We start from the raw sequence: 15248 nt of genomic DNA on the forward strand, positions 1-15248 counted from the left end.
GGGACCAGCAAGTTAAGGAGAGTTCTGTGGGCTGAGGGTATTTCTTCAGGGTGGCTTCTCCCCTCCCAGTGTCCCTGGTTTGAGCCCTCCTCTGAGCACACCAATGCTTCCTCCAGTAGCAGCCCTGACCTGGGTTGATTTGCATAATAGGCAGCTCTCCCCAACAAGAAAATAAGAAACCTCTGTGGGGAACACACACCAGCCTGGGACTCAAGAAGCAGCCACAGGACACCATGACCTGGATGGCCCTTCTCCTCAGCCTCCTGGCTCATTGCACAGGTGCTTTCTTAATATAACTGCCCACCCAAGTTTCCAGTTTAAAAACCTGGCCATAATTCTGAACCCAGCATGTCTTTATCTGTGGTGGCCAGGATGCTCAGGAACATGCTGCAGAATGATGTTGGGCTAAAATTCCAAAACTGTGCTCTCTGTTTTGTGTGAGCCTGAGGAGTGAAGGGGAGGGGTTTGGTCATGGATTCAAATCTCCATTCCCCAGTCAGGTTCATGAGTCACTATGGCTGATTTTGATGCCAGGGCATGCCCTTGGACCCACAGATTTCCTGAAGCTCTTTCAGGTCAGAGGGAAGCAGGGAGCTCATCGGAAGTTTCCTTCACCATTATCCCTCCTCTCTCCTTTTATTCCCTTACAGGCTCTGTAGCCTATGTGCTGACTCAGTCACCCTCAGTATCAGTGACCCCAGGACAGACAGTCAAAATCACCTGTGAAGGTGATGATATTGGAAGTAATTATGTACACTGATACCAGCAGAAGCCACAACCGGCCCCTCTGCTGGTCATCCATGATAATAGCTACCGGCCCTCTGGGATCCCTGACCGATTCTCTGGCTCCAACTCTGGGAACACAGCCACCTTGACCATCAGTGGGGCCCAGGCTGAAGATGAGGCTGACTATTACTGTCAGGTGTGGCATGGAAATGATGCTCACAGTGACACAGGCAGACAGGGAAGTGAGACAAAAACTTACCGCCAGCCTGGTACCCATGGTAGTCACCCTGACAGCAGAAATTTTGCCAGGTAGAGTGGAGGATGTCTACTTCCTCCCCTACCCCCACTTTCCTGAGAGAAAAGGGGAAGGTTCCTGTACCTCTCCAGGATCAGTTGATTCCATTGGAACCTGAGCAAGTGATTTTATTGACTTGAACTGCCAACTGCCAAAGACCACAGCAAGGCATCACTCATACAAAATTGAGTCTTGTTATTAAGCAGAATTTCACTGTGGCACGGTTAAGAAGAAGGAGGACAGGGGATAGTTCTAGAGTTGGAGGATGTGTCCTGGGGAGGTCTAAGACAAGCCTGTCAAGGAAGATGTTTAATGAGAATTCATGTAACCAGCATTGTACTGGGTAGGATTGGTCACACTAGGTATGGGGGTTCTTGCTGTGGGAGTAGATTAGCAAAATTTTATTTGATAAGCTTGCTGTTTGCCCAGGCCATAAATATTTCTTCAGTTAACCCAGTTGTTTACCTGAGAAATCTGTTTTCAGGAATGTTCAAAGCATAGATTACAGTTGATATATGCAAACTCCTGAGCATAAATGTCCTGGGTCCAACAGTGAAACTGACACTAGTGGATTCAGTCCTCAGTGCCAAGAAACACTCCCTGCAGGATGACAGTGAAGACTAGAGAGGGGAGCAGGTGACATTCCCTGAGGAAAGCAGACACACACAGTTGGAAGCCACTAATGAACTGTGGGCCCATCTCAGCCATCTCTAAAAAGAAGTCTGCCCCTGGGAGAACTCTCTGTGTAATCTCACAGATCTTAGACTGTGCTGTTGCCTTGACAAATGTCCTGCTCACAGAGAATTGTGTGGTACTGCAGAATTTATTGGTTCAGGCAGCCCTAGAGTCAAAGCAACTTCCTGGAGGTAGATAGAGTTACCTGTGCCCCATCTAGCCTTGTGGTGCCAACTGCCTGGAGGAGAAAGAATTACTGCATAAGTTTAAAGTCCCAATAAGGCCAATTTCCACAAATACTCTCTATTTTGTGTGTTTAGTAATATTTTTATGAAAAAAATTAAATTTTGCTTTTGGAATGATTTCAGGTTTACAAAGATTCACAGAGATATCACAGTTTATATATATATATATATATATATATATATATATATATATATATATATATATATAAATATATATATATATTTGACCCATTTCCCCCTGCTAACATCTTACATAATTGTAGTACTTTTGTCAAATATAAGATACTGCCAATGTCTTGTTTCTTAATCCCTCCCCACAATAAATTCATTTGGTGTGTTTCATTATAATTAAAACTTTCATTTTACCTTTTACAAGGCTTTTTACCTTTGTTAGGATCAAAACTACCAGGTCGTGTCCACCCATAAAAACCCCAATTTAAAAAATAGTTTTTGTCTTTTACTTTATAGCTTGGTATTAATTTTCAGAATTTTATTTGCAGCCAGCCCACCCCTCCAAGGGTTACTTATTTCCTTCCTTCACAGGCCATGAATGTAAACATATGTCTCCATATGCAGAGTAGATAGGTGCTGGGTCAAGCATCCCTGTCTATAGGACTCCTCTTCACTAGGATAGAAATGAACATGTGAAAGTTCCCCAGTGGTGTCCTTGGCAGGTTCCAGTTTAGGGAGTATCCTTGATGGCCCAGGTCCCCCGAGGTCCAGCAGGAAGGAAACCTGACTATTCCTGCTTCAGTTCCTTCTGAGCACTGTCTTTAGTCTCCTCTTTCCCAATGCAGCACCCCCTCTCATCATGCCTACCTTTCATCCATGATCTCCCCTCCCTCTGTCCCCTACTCCAAGACTCCCTTCTGTAAGCCCAGAGTTTTCCCTCTACTCCATGTCAGTCCCTGCCTAGACCAGAACCATGTACATAGCCAGAAGCATCTGACCCCATCAGCTTCACGGAAGCCATTTTGGCAGCATAGCAAACACCACTGTGTAGGTCAGCCTCCCAGGGGACTGACCTGAGATCCATGAAACCAAACCACCGGCTCCACAAACAGTCCAAAAACCCCTACAGGAAGCCCCAAATCCATTCCAGCTTCTGATGAAACATGAGATCATCTTGGATGCCTCCTGCTGACCAACTTCACACAAACCTCCTACAACACATAAGGTCTGTCATCATCCAGTGGGAATTGAACCCTGAACGCTCCCCATTACTCATGTAAGCATGATGATTGAGTGTATCAAAGAAAAAATATGACACCCATTTCTACATCAAATCTGAGTGTATAAAGAGAGAGCCCACAGATTGGGAGAAAATCTTTACCACATGCACCTCAGATAAAGCATTATTCTCTAGCATATATAAAGAACGCAAACACTTAACCTTGAAAAAACAAATAACTCAATCAATAAATGAGCTAGATTGATTCCCAAGTATTTTATTTTATTTTGAGGATATTATGAAAGGAGTAGTTTTACTAATTTCTCCTTCAGAAGATCCATCATTTATGAATAGAAATGCATTGGATTTATGAGTGTTGACTTTATATCCTGCTACACTGCTGAATTCATTTGTTAGTTCTAGAAGTTTTCTGGTGGCATATTGTTGGATTTTCTAAATATAGAATCATGTCATCAGCAAACAGTGATAGCTTGAGGTCTTACTTTCCTATTTGTATCCCTTAAATTTCTTTGGTCTGTCTAATTGCTCTGGCTAGTGTTTCAAGGACGATGTTGAAAATAAGTGGTGAAAGAGACCATCATTGACTTGTTCCAGTTTTTAAAGAGAACGCGTTCAGTTTTTTTCCATTAAGAATGATGTTGGCCGAGGGCTTAGCATAGATAGCCTTTACAATGTTGAGGCATATTTCTACTATCCCTATTTTTTCTAGTGTTTTGAGCATGAAGGGGTGCTGGATTTTTACAAACAATTTCTCAGCATCTATTAAAATAATCATATGATTTTTAACCTTAAGTGTATTTATGTTATAAATTACATTTGAAATAAAATACTTGGAAATCAATCTAACAGAAGATGTGAAAGATCTCTGCAATGAAAACTACAGAACACTAAAGAAAGAAATTAAAGAAAACCCTAGAAGATGGAAAGATCTCCTACATTCTTGGATAGGCAGAATTAATATTGTAAAAATAACTGATTTCCAAAGGCACTATTCAGATTTAACACAATTTCAATTAAAATCCCAGTGACATTCCTCATAGAATAGAGAAAGCAATCATGAAATTCATCTGGAAGCATAAAAGAACAAGAATAGCCAAAGCAATCCTGAGAGGAGGAGTGATGCAGGAGGTTTCACAATCCAGACTTTAAACTCTGCTATAGAGCAATAGTAATAAAAACAGCATGGTATTGCCACCAAAATAGATAGGTATACCAATGGTAAAGAGTAGAAGTCACAGAGACAAACCCACATAAGTACAGTTGTCTCATATTAGACAAAGGTGCCAAAAACATGCAATGGAGAAAAGATAGCCTCTTCAAAAAATGGTGCTGGGAAAACTGGAAATCCATATGCAGTAAAATGAAATTAAACACCTACCTCTCACCCTGCACAAAACTCAACTCAAAATTGATCATGGATTTAGGAATTAGACCTGAGACCCTTCACCAAATAGAGGAACATATAGCCTCAAATTTTCATTATGTTGGCTTAGGACCAGAGTTCCTTAACAAGACTCCCAAAGCAAAAGACATCAAACCAAGAATCATTAAATGGGTTGAATTCAAACCAAAAACCTTTTTCTCAGCAAAAGAAACAATCAGCAATGTGAAAAGAGAGCCTACAGGGTGGGAGAAAATCATTTCCACACATACTTCAGATAGAGCACTAATCTCCATAATTTATAATAACCTTGAATACTTTACACCAAAAATATAAAGAACCCAATCAATAAATTAGCTAAGAAACAGGGCAGATACTTCACAGATGAAGATAGACGGACAATCAACAAATATATGAAAACGTTCTCATCATCTCTAGTAATTAGAGAATTGCAAATCAAAACCACACTAAGCTATCATCTAACTCCAATTATAATGGCTATTATCAAAAACCACAAGCAATAATAAGTGTTGGCATGGATGTGAGGAAAAAGGCACACTCATACATTGCTAGTGGAATTAAAAATTGGTGCAGCCACTCTGGAAAGCAGAAAGAGACTTCTCAGAAAACTTGGAATGGACCTTCCATTTGACCCAGCTATCCCTCTCCTTGGTTTATACCCAAAGGACTTAAAATCAGTATACTTCAATGATGCAGACACATCAATGTTTATAGCAGCTCAATGCACAGTAGCTAGATTGTGGGACCAACCTAGACACCCTTCAATTAACATGGATAAACAAACTGTGGTATATATACACAATGGAATACTACTCAACCATAAAGAAGAATAAAATTATGGCATTTTCTGGTAAATGAATGGAGTTGGAGAATATCATGCTAAGTGAAATAAGCCAATTGCAAAAAACCAAAGGCCAAATGTTTTTTTTTGATAAGTGGATGATGATACATAATGGGGGTGTTGGAGGAGGGTAAGAAAAGAATGGAGCCCTCTGGATTGTGTAAAAGGAAATGAGAAGGGAGGGTTGGGTGAAGGAAAGATAGTAACCTGAAAAGGAAATTATTACCCTATATATATATGCCTGATTACACAAATGGTGTCAATCTACATTGTGTACAGCCATAGAAACAAAAAGTTGTACCCCATTTGTGTACAATGAATCAATATGCAGTCTGTTAAAAATAAAAAATAAAAAAAATTTAAAAAACTAAATAAAAAATGGGCTAAGGATCTGAACAGACACTTCACAGAAGAAGATACACAATTGATCAACAAATATATAAAAGAAGTTCACCATCTATAGCAATTAAAGATTTCATCTCACTCCAATCAGAATGGCAACTATCAAGAATACAAACAACAATAAATGTTGCAAGAATATGCGGGAAAAGGTACACTCATACATTGTTTGTGGTAATGCAAATTGGTGCCACCATAATGGAAAGCAGTACAGAGATTCCTCAGAAAACTTGGAATTGAAACTTCATTTGACCCAGTTATTCCATGCCTCAGTTTATGCACAAAAAACTTAAAATCAACATGCTATAGTGACACATACATCCATGTTTATAGTTGTTCAATTCACAATAGCTAAAATAAGGAACCAACCTAGATGCTGTTCAACAGATGAATGAATAAATAAAATGTCATTTAAAGAAAATATTACTCAGCTTTAAAGAAGAATGAAATTCTGGCATTTGCTGGTAAATGGAGGGAGTTAGAGAATATCATGCTAAGTGAAATAAGCCAAACCCAAAAAGCCAAAGGCTGAATGTTTTGTCTGATATATAGAAGCTAATTCACAAAAAGGGTGGTGGTATGGAGAAGAACAGAGTTACTTTATATTAGGTAGAGAGAAGTTAAGGGAGAGGAAGGAGTATGAGGGAAAGAACGATAGTAGAGTGAAACAGACATTATCTCATGTTGTGACTGCATGACCTATGTGATCAGCAGTATCAATGATCAAGAAGGTAGGAGGCTGCACTCTATTTGTTTATGATCTATCAAAATGTATAAATGCATTCTACTGTCATGTACAACTTATTAGAACACAGAAAATTTAAAAAATGGAATAATTCATCTATGCCTGTATAAATCCTAAATTTCACAAGAACAGAGAAAATATTTTAAAAAGCAGTGATCATTTCAAATGAAGAATCTGATATTTGAGGTTGCTTTCCTCAGTATTCCTCAGAGAAACATCCGTCCTCTTACTGTCCTCCTCAAAGGTCAGGTCCTCTACAGAACCAGTGTAGCCCAATAAAGCAGACTGTACCTCAGTACCCAGCATGCTGGTGCCAGAGTCATGGGCTCCTTATGGACAAGCCATGAAGCTGCAGTGAATAGGACAACGGCCTCCTCCTAGTGAGGGGAATCAGCGCTGTTGGAAATAGGGCCTGAAAGAGCTTCCCACTCCAACCCCTTTTCCACTTGGCTGGCCCCTCTAAATTACTCTGGAGCCATCAAGAGCTGCACCAACTTCAGTGCCCTGGATCAGGGGCAGGGTGTGAAGACCTGTCTGGGAGGCACAGCTTGCATGCCCCTTGAGTTCCAATTTCTGTTTTGAGCACCAGACTCTGCCCAGCTATGGGCTCAGGAGGAAGAGCTCTAAGGCATCTCCAGCATGCCCTGGAATCCTTTGCTGCTCCCTCTACACAGGTGACTAGCGAAGGCCATATAACCAGACTCATTCCCACAGGACCCTGGGCCTGGTCCTGACTCTGATCTCAAAGCAGGGGAGACTGCGGAGGTGGCATTTAAAAGTCACACTTCATTCTCTTGAAACTACTTATCCTGTGTTCTTGTAAGAATTAGGTTCCCCTGTAGAGGTGACCATGAGAAACCTTCAACCCACTATTCAGGAAAGAGGGGAGCAGGCAAGAGTACAGAGAGAATCAGTCAGAGTCAGACTGGCTCTGCACAGTGGCCTGCTCACTCTCTATGATTGCCAGCTCTAATCTGGGCACAGCCTCATGGACACCATCACCTGCAGGCTAAGCGGGCCCCTGGTGATGGTCAGGCCATGGAAGCGTGGGCACTGAGCTGTGTGGGATACAAGCTGTGCCTCTGAGCCAGGTCTTCATGCCCTCACCTTCCCCAAGTGTCCTGGACAAACTGCTACAAAGAGACAAGACCTAAATATAGGATACCTGGGTCGTTTCCTCAATATAACATTGTTCTCTGATGTCCTGCAATTGAGTCTCCCTGGGCCTCCTGTGAAATGGGAAAACTTGTGTGGATCTTTAATTTTTTTTTCCAATTAAATTATATAAAAACAGAAAGGGTCTCACTAATTGAAAAGAGGTTCAGACTGGATTTCACTGAGTTGGACCATCCTTGGAGTTCATTCCTTCCTCTGGGGAAATGTGGAAAGTGAATCAGCAAACAGGTGGTTTTCTGGGTGGTGGGAGCAGGCTTCCCACACAGAGAATAGAAGAAGTTCCCAGTTTGAAAGAAAAGGTACACTGGGTTGATATGGAAGTCCTCCACCATGCACTGCAAACGTGGGTGATGGAGAAGTGATAATAAGGAGGAGGAGGAGGAAGATGGTGATGGTGATGTAAACTGGGTTGGGCTGTGGTGTCAAGCAGCAGGTGTTCCAATTATACTTCTAATACTGCTATAGGGGAAGGGTAAAGCATCAATCTTAATTCCTATGTATATGTGAAGTCAGCAAACATTCCTGAAGGGTGTCACAAAGTTTATCTGGACCTTAATACTTTCCACAAGCTTATTTTATAAGCTCCATTTTCCTATCAAAGCCATGGCTCAGATACAGAGACTCAGGTACAAGATCTACACCAGCCTTCCTCCCTGTACAGAACAAATGCTGCCTTTCTGTGCTGTGCTTCACAGGGTACTAGTCTCACAGAGGGAAGTGGAATTTGTGTGCATATTACTGCAAATAATAGAGGCTTTTGGTGTCACCTACAGTGAAGAGCCTGTCCCTGGTCTTCTCCACATCCTGATGGAGGCAGTGGTACTTCCTCATCAGAGGCTAGAGCTGCCCAGGAGAGACAAAGAGAGAGGCCATCATGGGAGTTTTATGACAGGTGATCAAGTGTCAGGCACTGAATTGAATGTCAGGACAGTCCATCCTATGCCTGGGGCTACTGTAGCCATGGTCTCAGGACTCTTTGTGTCTCTCTGGGACATTTAAAGAAACCAACACACAGTACAGGACTCACCTAAAAAAGTTAGTGGAGAAAGTTAGCCCAAGGTATCAGCCTGAGTAGGTCGTGTAGGGCTGAAAATCACTCAGGAGACCAAGCTGAGGGTCCAGGTACCCCAGAAGGAAGCTCAGTGTGAGAATGTGGGGCTTCCAGGGCTTGTGTTCTTCCTCTAGTATAACTGCATGGGGTTCCTGCCTCCTCTTACGGCACTGTTGATCACTGTCCATAAGTTCTCCCAGGTATTACCCCTCAACCTTGGGAACTTGCAGAGATGCCTTCCAACTCATTCCTGGCCTCTGCTCCCATGTTCAGTCACATCACAACTTAAGGATCTTTAACCATGTTTAGTAATATGTTGGGGTGGGGACACTTGGGCCCCTTTCTTGGATGGAGCATGCACAACCTCCTTGAGAAGACCCTGCAGAGTGCTCTGGAATCTCACTTGCCTCAGGGCCTCAGGTATGACCATGGGCCTAATTTTTGTGAACTGAAAGGATCCTGTTTTCTTGGGGCATCATTATCCACTCACACTCTAGAGATCATCCATATATATTTGTGATCCCAACAAACTTCAAAGAGACCACAGGTCTTGAAGAATTTTTCTCATGCAGTTCTAGCATCTGGGAGTATTAACAAGATTATGTAAATTATTTTGCCAAAAGAAAAAGTAAGAATAAATTCCTGATGCCGGTTTCTAGTCTACTGTGGAATGAACCTGACATAGAAAAGAGAAAATACCATGTGGAAATGAGATTGAAAGTTGTGGTAAGTGCTGCACACATTCAGATGGTTATCAAATATAATATGTTGCTTGAAATGATTGAGCAACAATGCTAATGGCCTAGTACCATATTCCAATGAAATGACCAGAGTAGTACCAAACTTCATCTGGAGTCTCAGAGAGGAGAAGGAGGGGAAAGGCATGGATCATGGATCAGTAATCCACTTTCTGCTGTCAGCTGTTCTCAACGGTCTCTTTGCAGGTTCCAGCTCATTCCATGGCCAGGATCCAGGATCCTGGGAGGCCAATAGCCTTGCTGAACTGCACCCAGGACACACTATAGCCCAACAGTAATAGGAAGATGGACACAGGTTAAATTCTGGAAGGTTATTGTCATGAGTGGCCTTGGGGCATACGACTGATTATCTGCCTAGAGCAGTTGGAGGAAGTTGAGGCTCTACCCTTCTCTTTAGTCTCCTGTATGACCCCATATCTGGGTTGAATGTAAACCATGAACACTCAGTGAAGAAATCATTTTCATAACAACCAAACACTTTCTGTCCCAAAGGACCTGAGAGAGACCTTGGGGAGCCCAGCTGTGCTGTAGATTTCAAAACAGTGTTCTGGGACTTCTCTCTTATGACATGGACGCCTCTCGTCTTCATCTTGTCACTCTTTTATTAAAGACCTGCCTCTGTACTATCACTGGGCTTGGCACTCAAAGTACCCTGGGTTGAGTCTACTTCGAACAATATGCCAAGCCCTAACACAGACTAAATGAGGCTGATCAGACAGTGTCCTTCATCCTCAGGGCACCCCCTGCACTGTTGATGCACTGCCAAAAGAATACACAGTTTAGGATCAGCATATGCCAGGTCAGATTCCTGCTTAAATTGTGTACATAGATAGTAAGCAGCCCTCAGATATCCCTGAGAGACATGTATGCTCCATCTAGGGAACCATAGCCACCCTGTCTGTCAACAGAGCCAAACCAAGGATGAGGCTGTTCCTGTTAGTCATGGGACAACATGGTACTCATCTCACACTGACACACACAGATGGTGTTTTAGACAACTATTTTGCTGCTCTGACTACAAGACCCAAAAAGCAGAATTGGGATGGTTTACTTCAGCAGAGCTTATAGTTTCAGAGGTCTCAGTCCATAAGTGGCTGGCTCCACACCTTGGGTCTCCAGGTGGGGCTGAAAATCTGATGAAAATAGTGTGGCAGAGGGAAACAGCTCCCATGATGATCAGGAAGCAGAAAGAGGGACTCTACTCACCAGACACAAATATATACCCCAAATCTATGCCTCCAATTTCCACTTCCTCCAGTCATACCCTACCTCTTCAGTTACCACTAAGTTAATCCCTAAGAGAGTATTAATCACTGATTGTTTTAAGACTCTGAGAACCCCATAATTCTCTTTATTGCATTGTCTTACATGTGAGTATTTTGAAACTACTCATATGCAAATGGTAGCAGGTGGGATGATACATAAACACCTTCCCTGTAAGAGTCACTCTCTTCCAACACCAGAATGACTTGTGACAAAATCATAAGCAAGTCTGTCTCAGATAATCCAGCCTCAGGAAAGACTCCCCTCTACTCACAACTCTCTAGCCAGGCTCTGCAGGGGTCATGAGGATCAAGGGAGGCTTTAGGGCTGAGGACAGACTGAGGAGCTGTTTTCCAGCACCGAGTGTGAGAATTAAAGTGATGGCCAGAGTAGAAGTACAATCAGCGGGATTCTTTTGTCCTACAATCATGGTTGCTGGGTTTCTGTAAGGTGTGACCATCCACTCCTTGGCCCAATTCAGGAGAGGAAAGACAAAAAATTCATAAACCTTGCTGATCATGTTTCTAGTTCTTATAGAGCTAAGAACATGCTGCCAGCCCTTGGTTCTCACAGACAGTATTGACAAGGATAAGCAGGTAGAGAAATGAGAGAATTGATGATATTCATCATACAGTGGGTACAATACAAAGAAGTTGGCTTTAGTTCTGCTGGGATACACCCTCTTGGTGTTACTGATGACCAGGGCCAGGTACCTGCCACAGAAAACCCACAAAGCAGGACAGTTGTTAGGATGGACCTTCCATTGACCAGTACACAGATTATGGCATGCCTCTACCTGTGTGCCTTTGAGTGTGCACATGTATGTGTACAAGTGCATATGTAGAACTTGTATATATGCATATGTGTGCATGCTGGATGAAACTTACAAAACAGTCACAGGATGTTTTGCCCAATGTCCAAATGACCCACTCCAAATATTTTCTGTTTTTTAATTTTCCCCTTTGGTTTTCTTGCACTAGAGTAAAGTACCCACACTATCAAGATGAGGGTGACAATTGCAGAAGAAAAACTTTACCAGCTTGACACAATCTGTCCCCCTGTATTCTGTTAACAGAATCATCATTCAGATATTAAGAGAGCTTATATCGACTCAATTCATGGGAAGTGCTGGATGGTGTTTGACATCTATTAAGATTTCAAATGGTTTCCCTATGATTCTTCTAGGAGTTGGAGTGTTTCTGGTCTAATGCCTGGATATTTGATTCACTTTGAGTTGACTTTTGTGTAGGATGAGAGGTTAGGGTGTAGTTTCATTCTTCTACATATAGTTATACAGTTTTCATGGCAACACTCATTAAGAAGTACCATGCATGTTTTTGACAACTCTGGCAAGAATCAGGTTATTGGTTCTATGTGGACATGTCTTTGTTCGATGATTTCTTTTCCACTGCTAAGGAGACAATGAAGACTTTGAACAAAAAGCTCCAGAATCAGAGGAAATCTTTGCTGGGTGCTCTTCTGAAAGCAGTTTTATATCTAGTATAGAAAAAATATTTTTAAAAAACTTATCTTCAAAAATACTGCAAGCAATAAATGTGCAAATCAGCCGAAGAGTTTTTTCTCAAAGAAGTAGAACAAATGGCCAACAAATATATGAAAAAACTGTCAACATCCTTAGCATTGAAGGAATGGAATTAAAATTACACTGAGATTTAACTAATTCCAATAAGAATATCAATCCTCAAGAATACATATAACAATCAATGTTGGTGAGGATGTGGGGGAAAGTAAAATTACACATTGTTGGTGGAACAGCAAGTTAGTGCAGCCACTTTGGAAAGCAGTATGAAGTTTTGTCAGAACATGAAGAATGGACCCACCATATGACAGAGTTATCCCAAGTCTTGATGTTTGTCCAAAAGAAGTACAATCAACATATATACTGAATTTTATAGCAGCACAATTCACTGTAACATAGTTATGGAATCAGCCTAGGTGCTCAACAACAGATGAATGGATAAAGACAATGTGGTATAAATACGGCATAGAGTTTTAGTCATCCATAAAGAAGAATGGCAATGTCAATTAGTGGTAAATGGATGGAACTTCAGAACATGATGCTAAGTGCAACAAACTATTATTGGAAAGTCAAGGGTCAGTGTTTTATCACATAAGCAGAAGCTAGAGGGAAATAAAGAATAAAAAAGGGGTATTTCATGCAATTATAAAAGAGAACAGGGGGAAAGGGAAACATCTGCAGAATGGAATTGACCAAATTGTGCTATGTGCTTGGATAAATAGATCATGATGAAAGCCACTTTTGCGCATGACTATAATGGACCAATTTTTAAAAAGTAATAAATAAATAGAATAAACACCAATAAAGTAGAGGGAAGTGGCCAAGAAGAAGGAGGAGGGAAAGGAAAGGGAAGTACTATGGATAGAAATGGAGAAAATAAGTCTAAGTGAACCTCATTATTACAAATGACTATAATGTATTAATAAAAACACTTAAAATAGAGTGCATTAGCCTTATGCATATTCATCCTACAGTACTATAGAACAATACATCAAATTCCTGTTGCCTAAGTAAAACATAGTACAGGCTCACCAACATTTCTATATAAATATTTTTTAAAAGACAACAGAAAGGTCATTAATAATGAAGGTAATTTGAAAATTAAAATACCAATAAAAATACCCACAGGCTTTTACTGTTCAAAGTCATAGGAGCTCAGCATATCAGAACAATGATCATTCATGGTTCATAGATTTCAAGGGTTAGGGAGCACTCATTTTCCAATGCATCTCATGGAGGTGTTTTGTCATTTTGCCATTGCTATTGTTGAAGGAACCATCATATTTACTTCCTTATCAACAATAGTGCTCTGAGAATTTATCTGCATATATTTTATTTCTTTAGCTTTGTAGTTATTAATCATGTTTTATTCACTGATCATTTTGTGGTTGTTGATGGAACTTATTACTTCTATTTCCTGGATTATTGGATGAACAAAAATCCATAAGTTTAAGAGAAACAGCAATTCTTCAGCATGGGTACCCTGAATTTGTTCACAGTGACAATAGGATATGGTACAATGAAACAGGCATGAAAATCAGAAGTTGCTTCTTTCACGAAGTGCCTAGGCAATTGGAATGTTCCCAAGAAACTATACACAAGGTCTCAGGAGAAAATGACACAAGATGCTGCTTTCACATGACTACATAAGGGTTCTGAGTAGGTCATAAACACACTACCACTTTTAATAATATATACAATGACAGGCATTGTAATTTAAATCAACTCAACAAAGAGTGCACCTTATAATGTTTGAAACACACACATGAACCATAGTCTCTGTTACTAAAACATTTCATGCCCCAAGCACACATTCATTCTACTCTGTCCAGGTACTGTCTTTCAGCTCATTCCAATTTGACATGGCCATCAATCACCTCTCCTTAGGTTCTTGAACATGTTTGTCATGTGGTGTGTATAATGACATTGAAGAATTGCTCATAATGCTTGGGCTCTATGGAATGCTTAATGAGTGTTCATATATAAGGAACTTTCTTGTTTGCATTCTGTCAAAGAACTGCCAGACTTGATCATTGCATATCCCCAAACCCAACTCTATCTAGAAAAACCTACTAGATTAAGCATCCTCCTCTAGATGGTGGAGAGCTTTCCTGAAGAAGATGCATATCTGTGAGTTGAGGTGGTCTTTAGGTGCACAGAGTTTACAGGAAAAAGGATGCTGTGTCCTGTGTGACAAATATACACACCCTGACAGAGGTCACTGGGAGGGACCCTTAAAGCACTCCTGACCCCAGTTTCTATTCCCACATATTCAAAAATGGGAATTTTTTATCTCCCCTTAGCCATTACCAACTCACATGGAGCACATTTTGTTACACACCTTCTTTCTTTGAACCCTTTTGTTAAGTGTATCATCTTCTCCTGATCCACATTTTTTTCATTCACTTGTATGAACAGATACGAATGCTTTCAATTGTTACATTTTCAAAGATCTGAGTCCATATGTGCTGCAGGAACACTCACTTGGGACAGGCTGCCCTGGGGCAAACAAAGAATTCTAAGAGTTTGGATCTGGGCATATGGTGAGGCTGAAAATAATTCTGTCCCAGAGGAAGTCAGAGGACAAAGGAAAAGGCACATATACCACCAAAACCCATATACAGATTCACTGCATCCCCAGCAAAATTCCAATTACATACCCTCACAGAACTAGAAAAAAAGTCCTAAAATTCATTTTGAAAAAGAAAAGACTCAGAATAACCATAGCAGTTCTAAACCACAAAACTGATGCTGGAGTCATCTCAATACCTTACTTCAAACTATGCTACAGAGTTAAACTAACAAAAACTGCAGGCACTGGCATACAAACAGACTCATAGACCAATGGTACAGAGAAGAAGACACAGAGTCAGACCATAAATGTTTGGACATGTATCTATAGTCATCTGATCCTTGACAAAGGTGCCAAAAACATACACT

At 40.9% G+C, this 15248-nt stretch overlaps 1 protein-coding gene across 1 annotated transcript in view; it reads left to right on the forward strand.

Moving 5' to 3' along the window:
• The first annotated feature begins 209 nt into the window (after nt 1–209).
• LOC306667255 (immunoglobulin lambda-1 light chain-like) overlaps nt 210–15248 on the forward strand; it is a 759848-nt gene continuing 744809 nt past the window's right edge. The window contains exon 1 of the mRNA XM_079149747.1: nt 210–279. Coding sequence (XP_079005873.1) covers nt 234–279 — 46 coding nt within the window. The 5' untranslated portion in view covers nt 210–233. The remainder of the gene's footprint in view (nt 280–15248) is intronic.

The sequence above is a fragment of the Sciurus vulgaris genome (assembly GCF_902686455.1).
Source record: "Sciurus vulgaris genome assembly, chromosome: 8".
NCBI classification, from domain to species: Eukaryota; Metazoa; Chordata; class Mammalia; order Rodentia; family Sciuridae; genus Sciurus; species Sciurus vulgaris.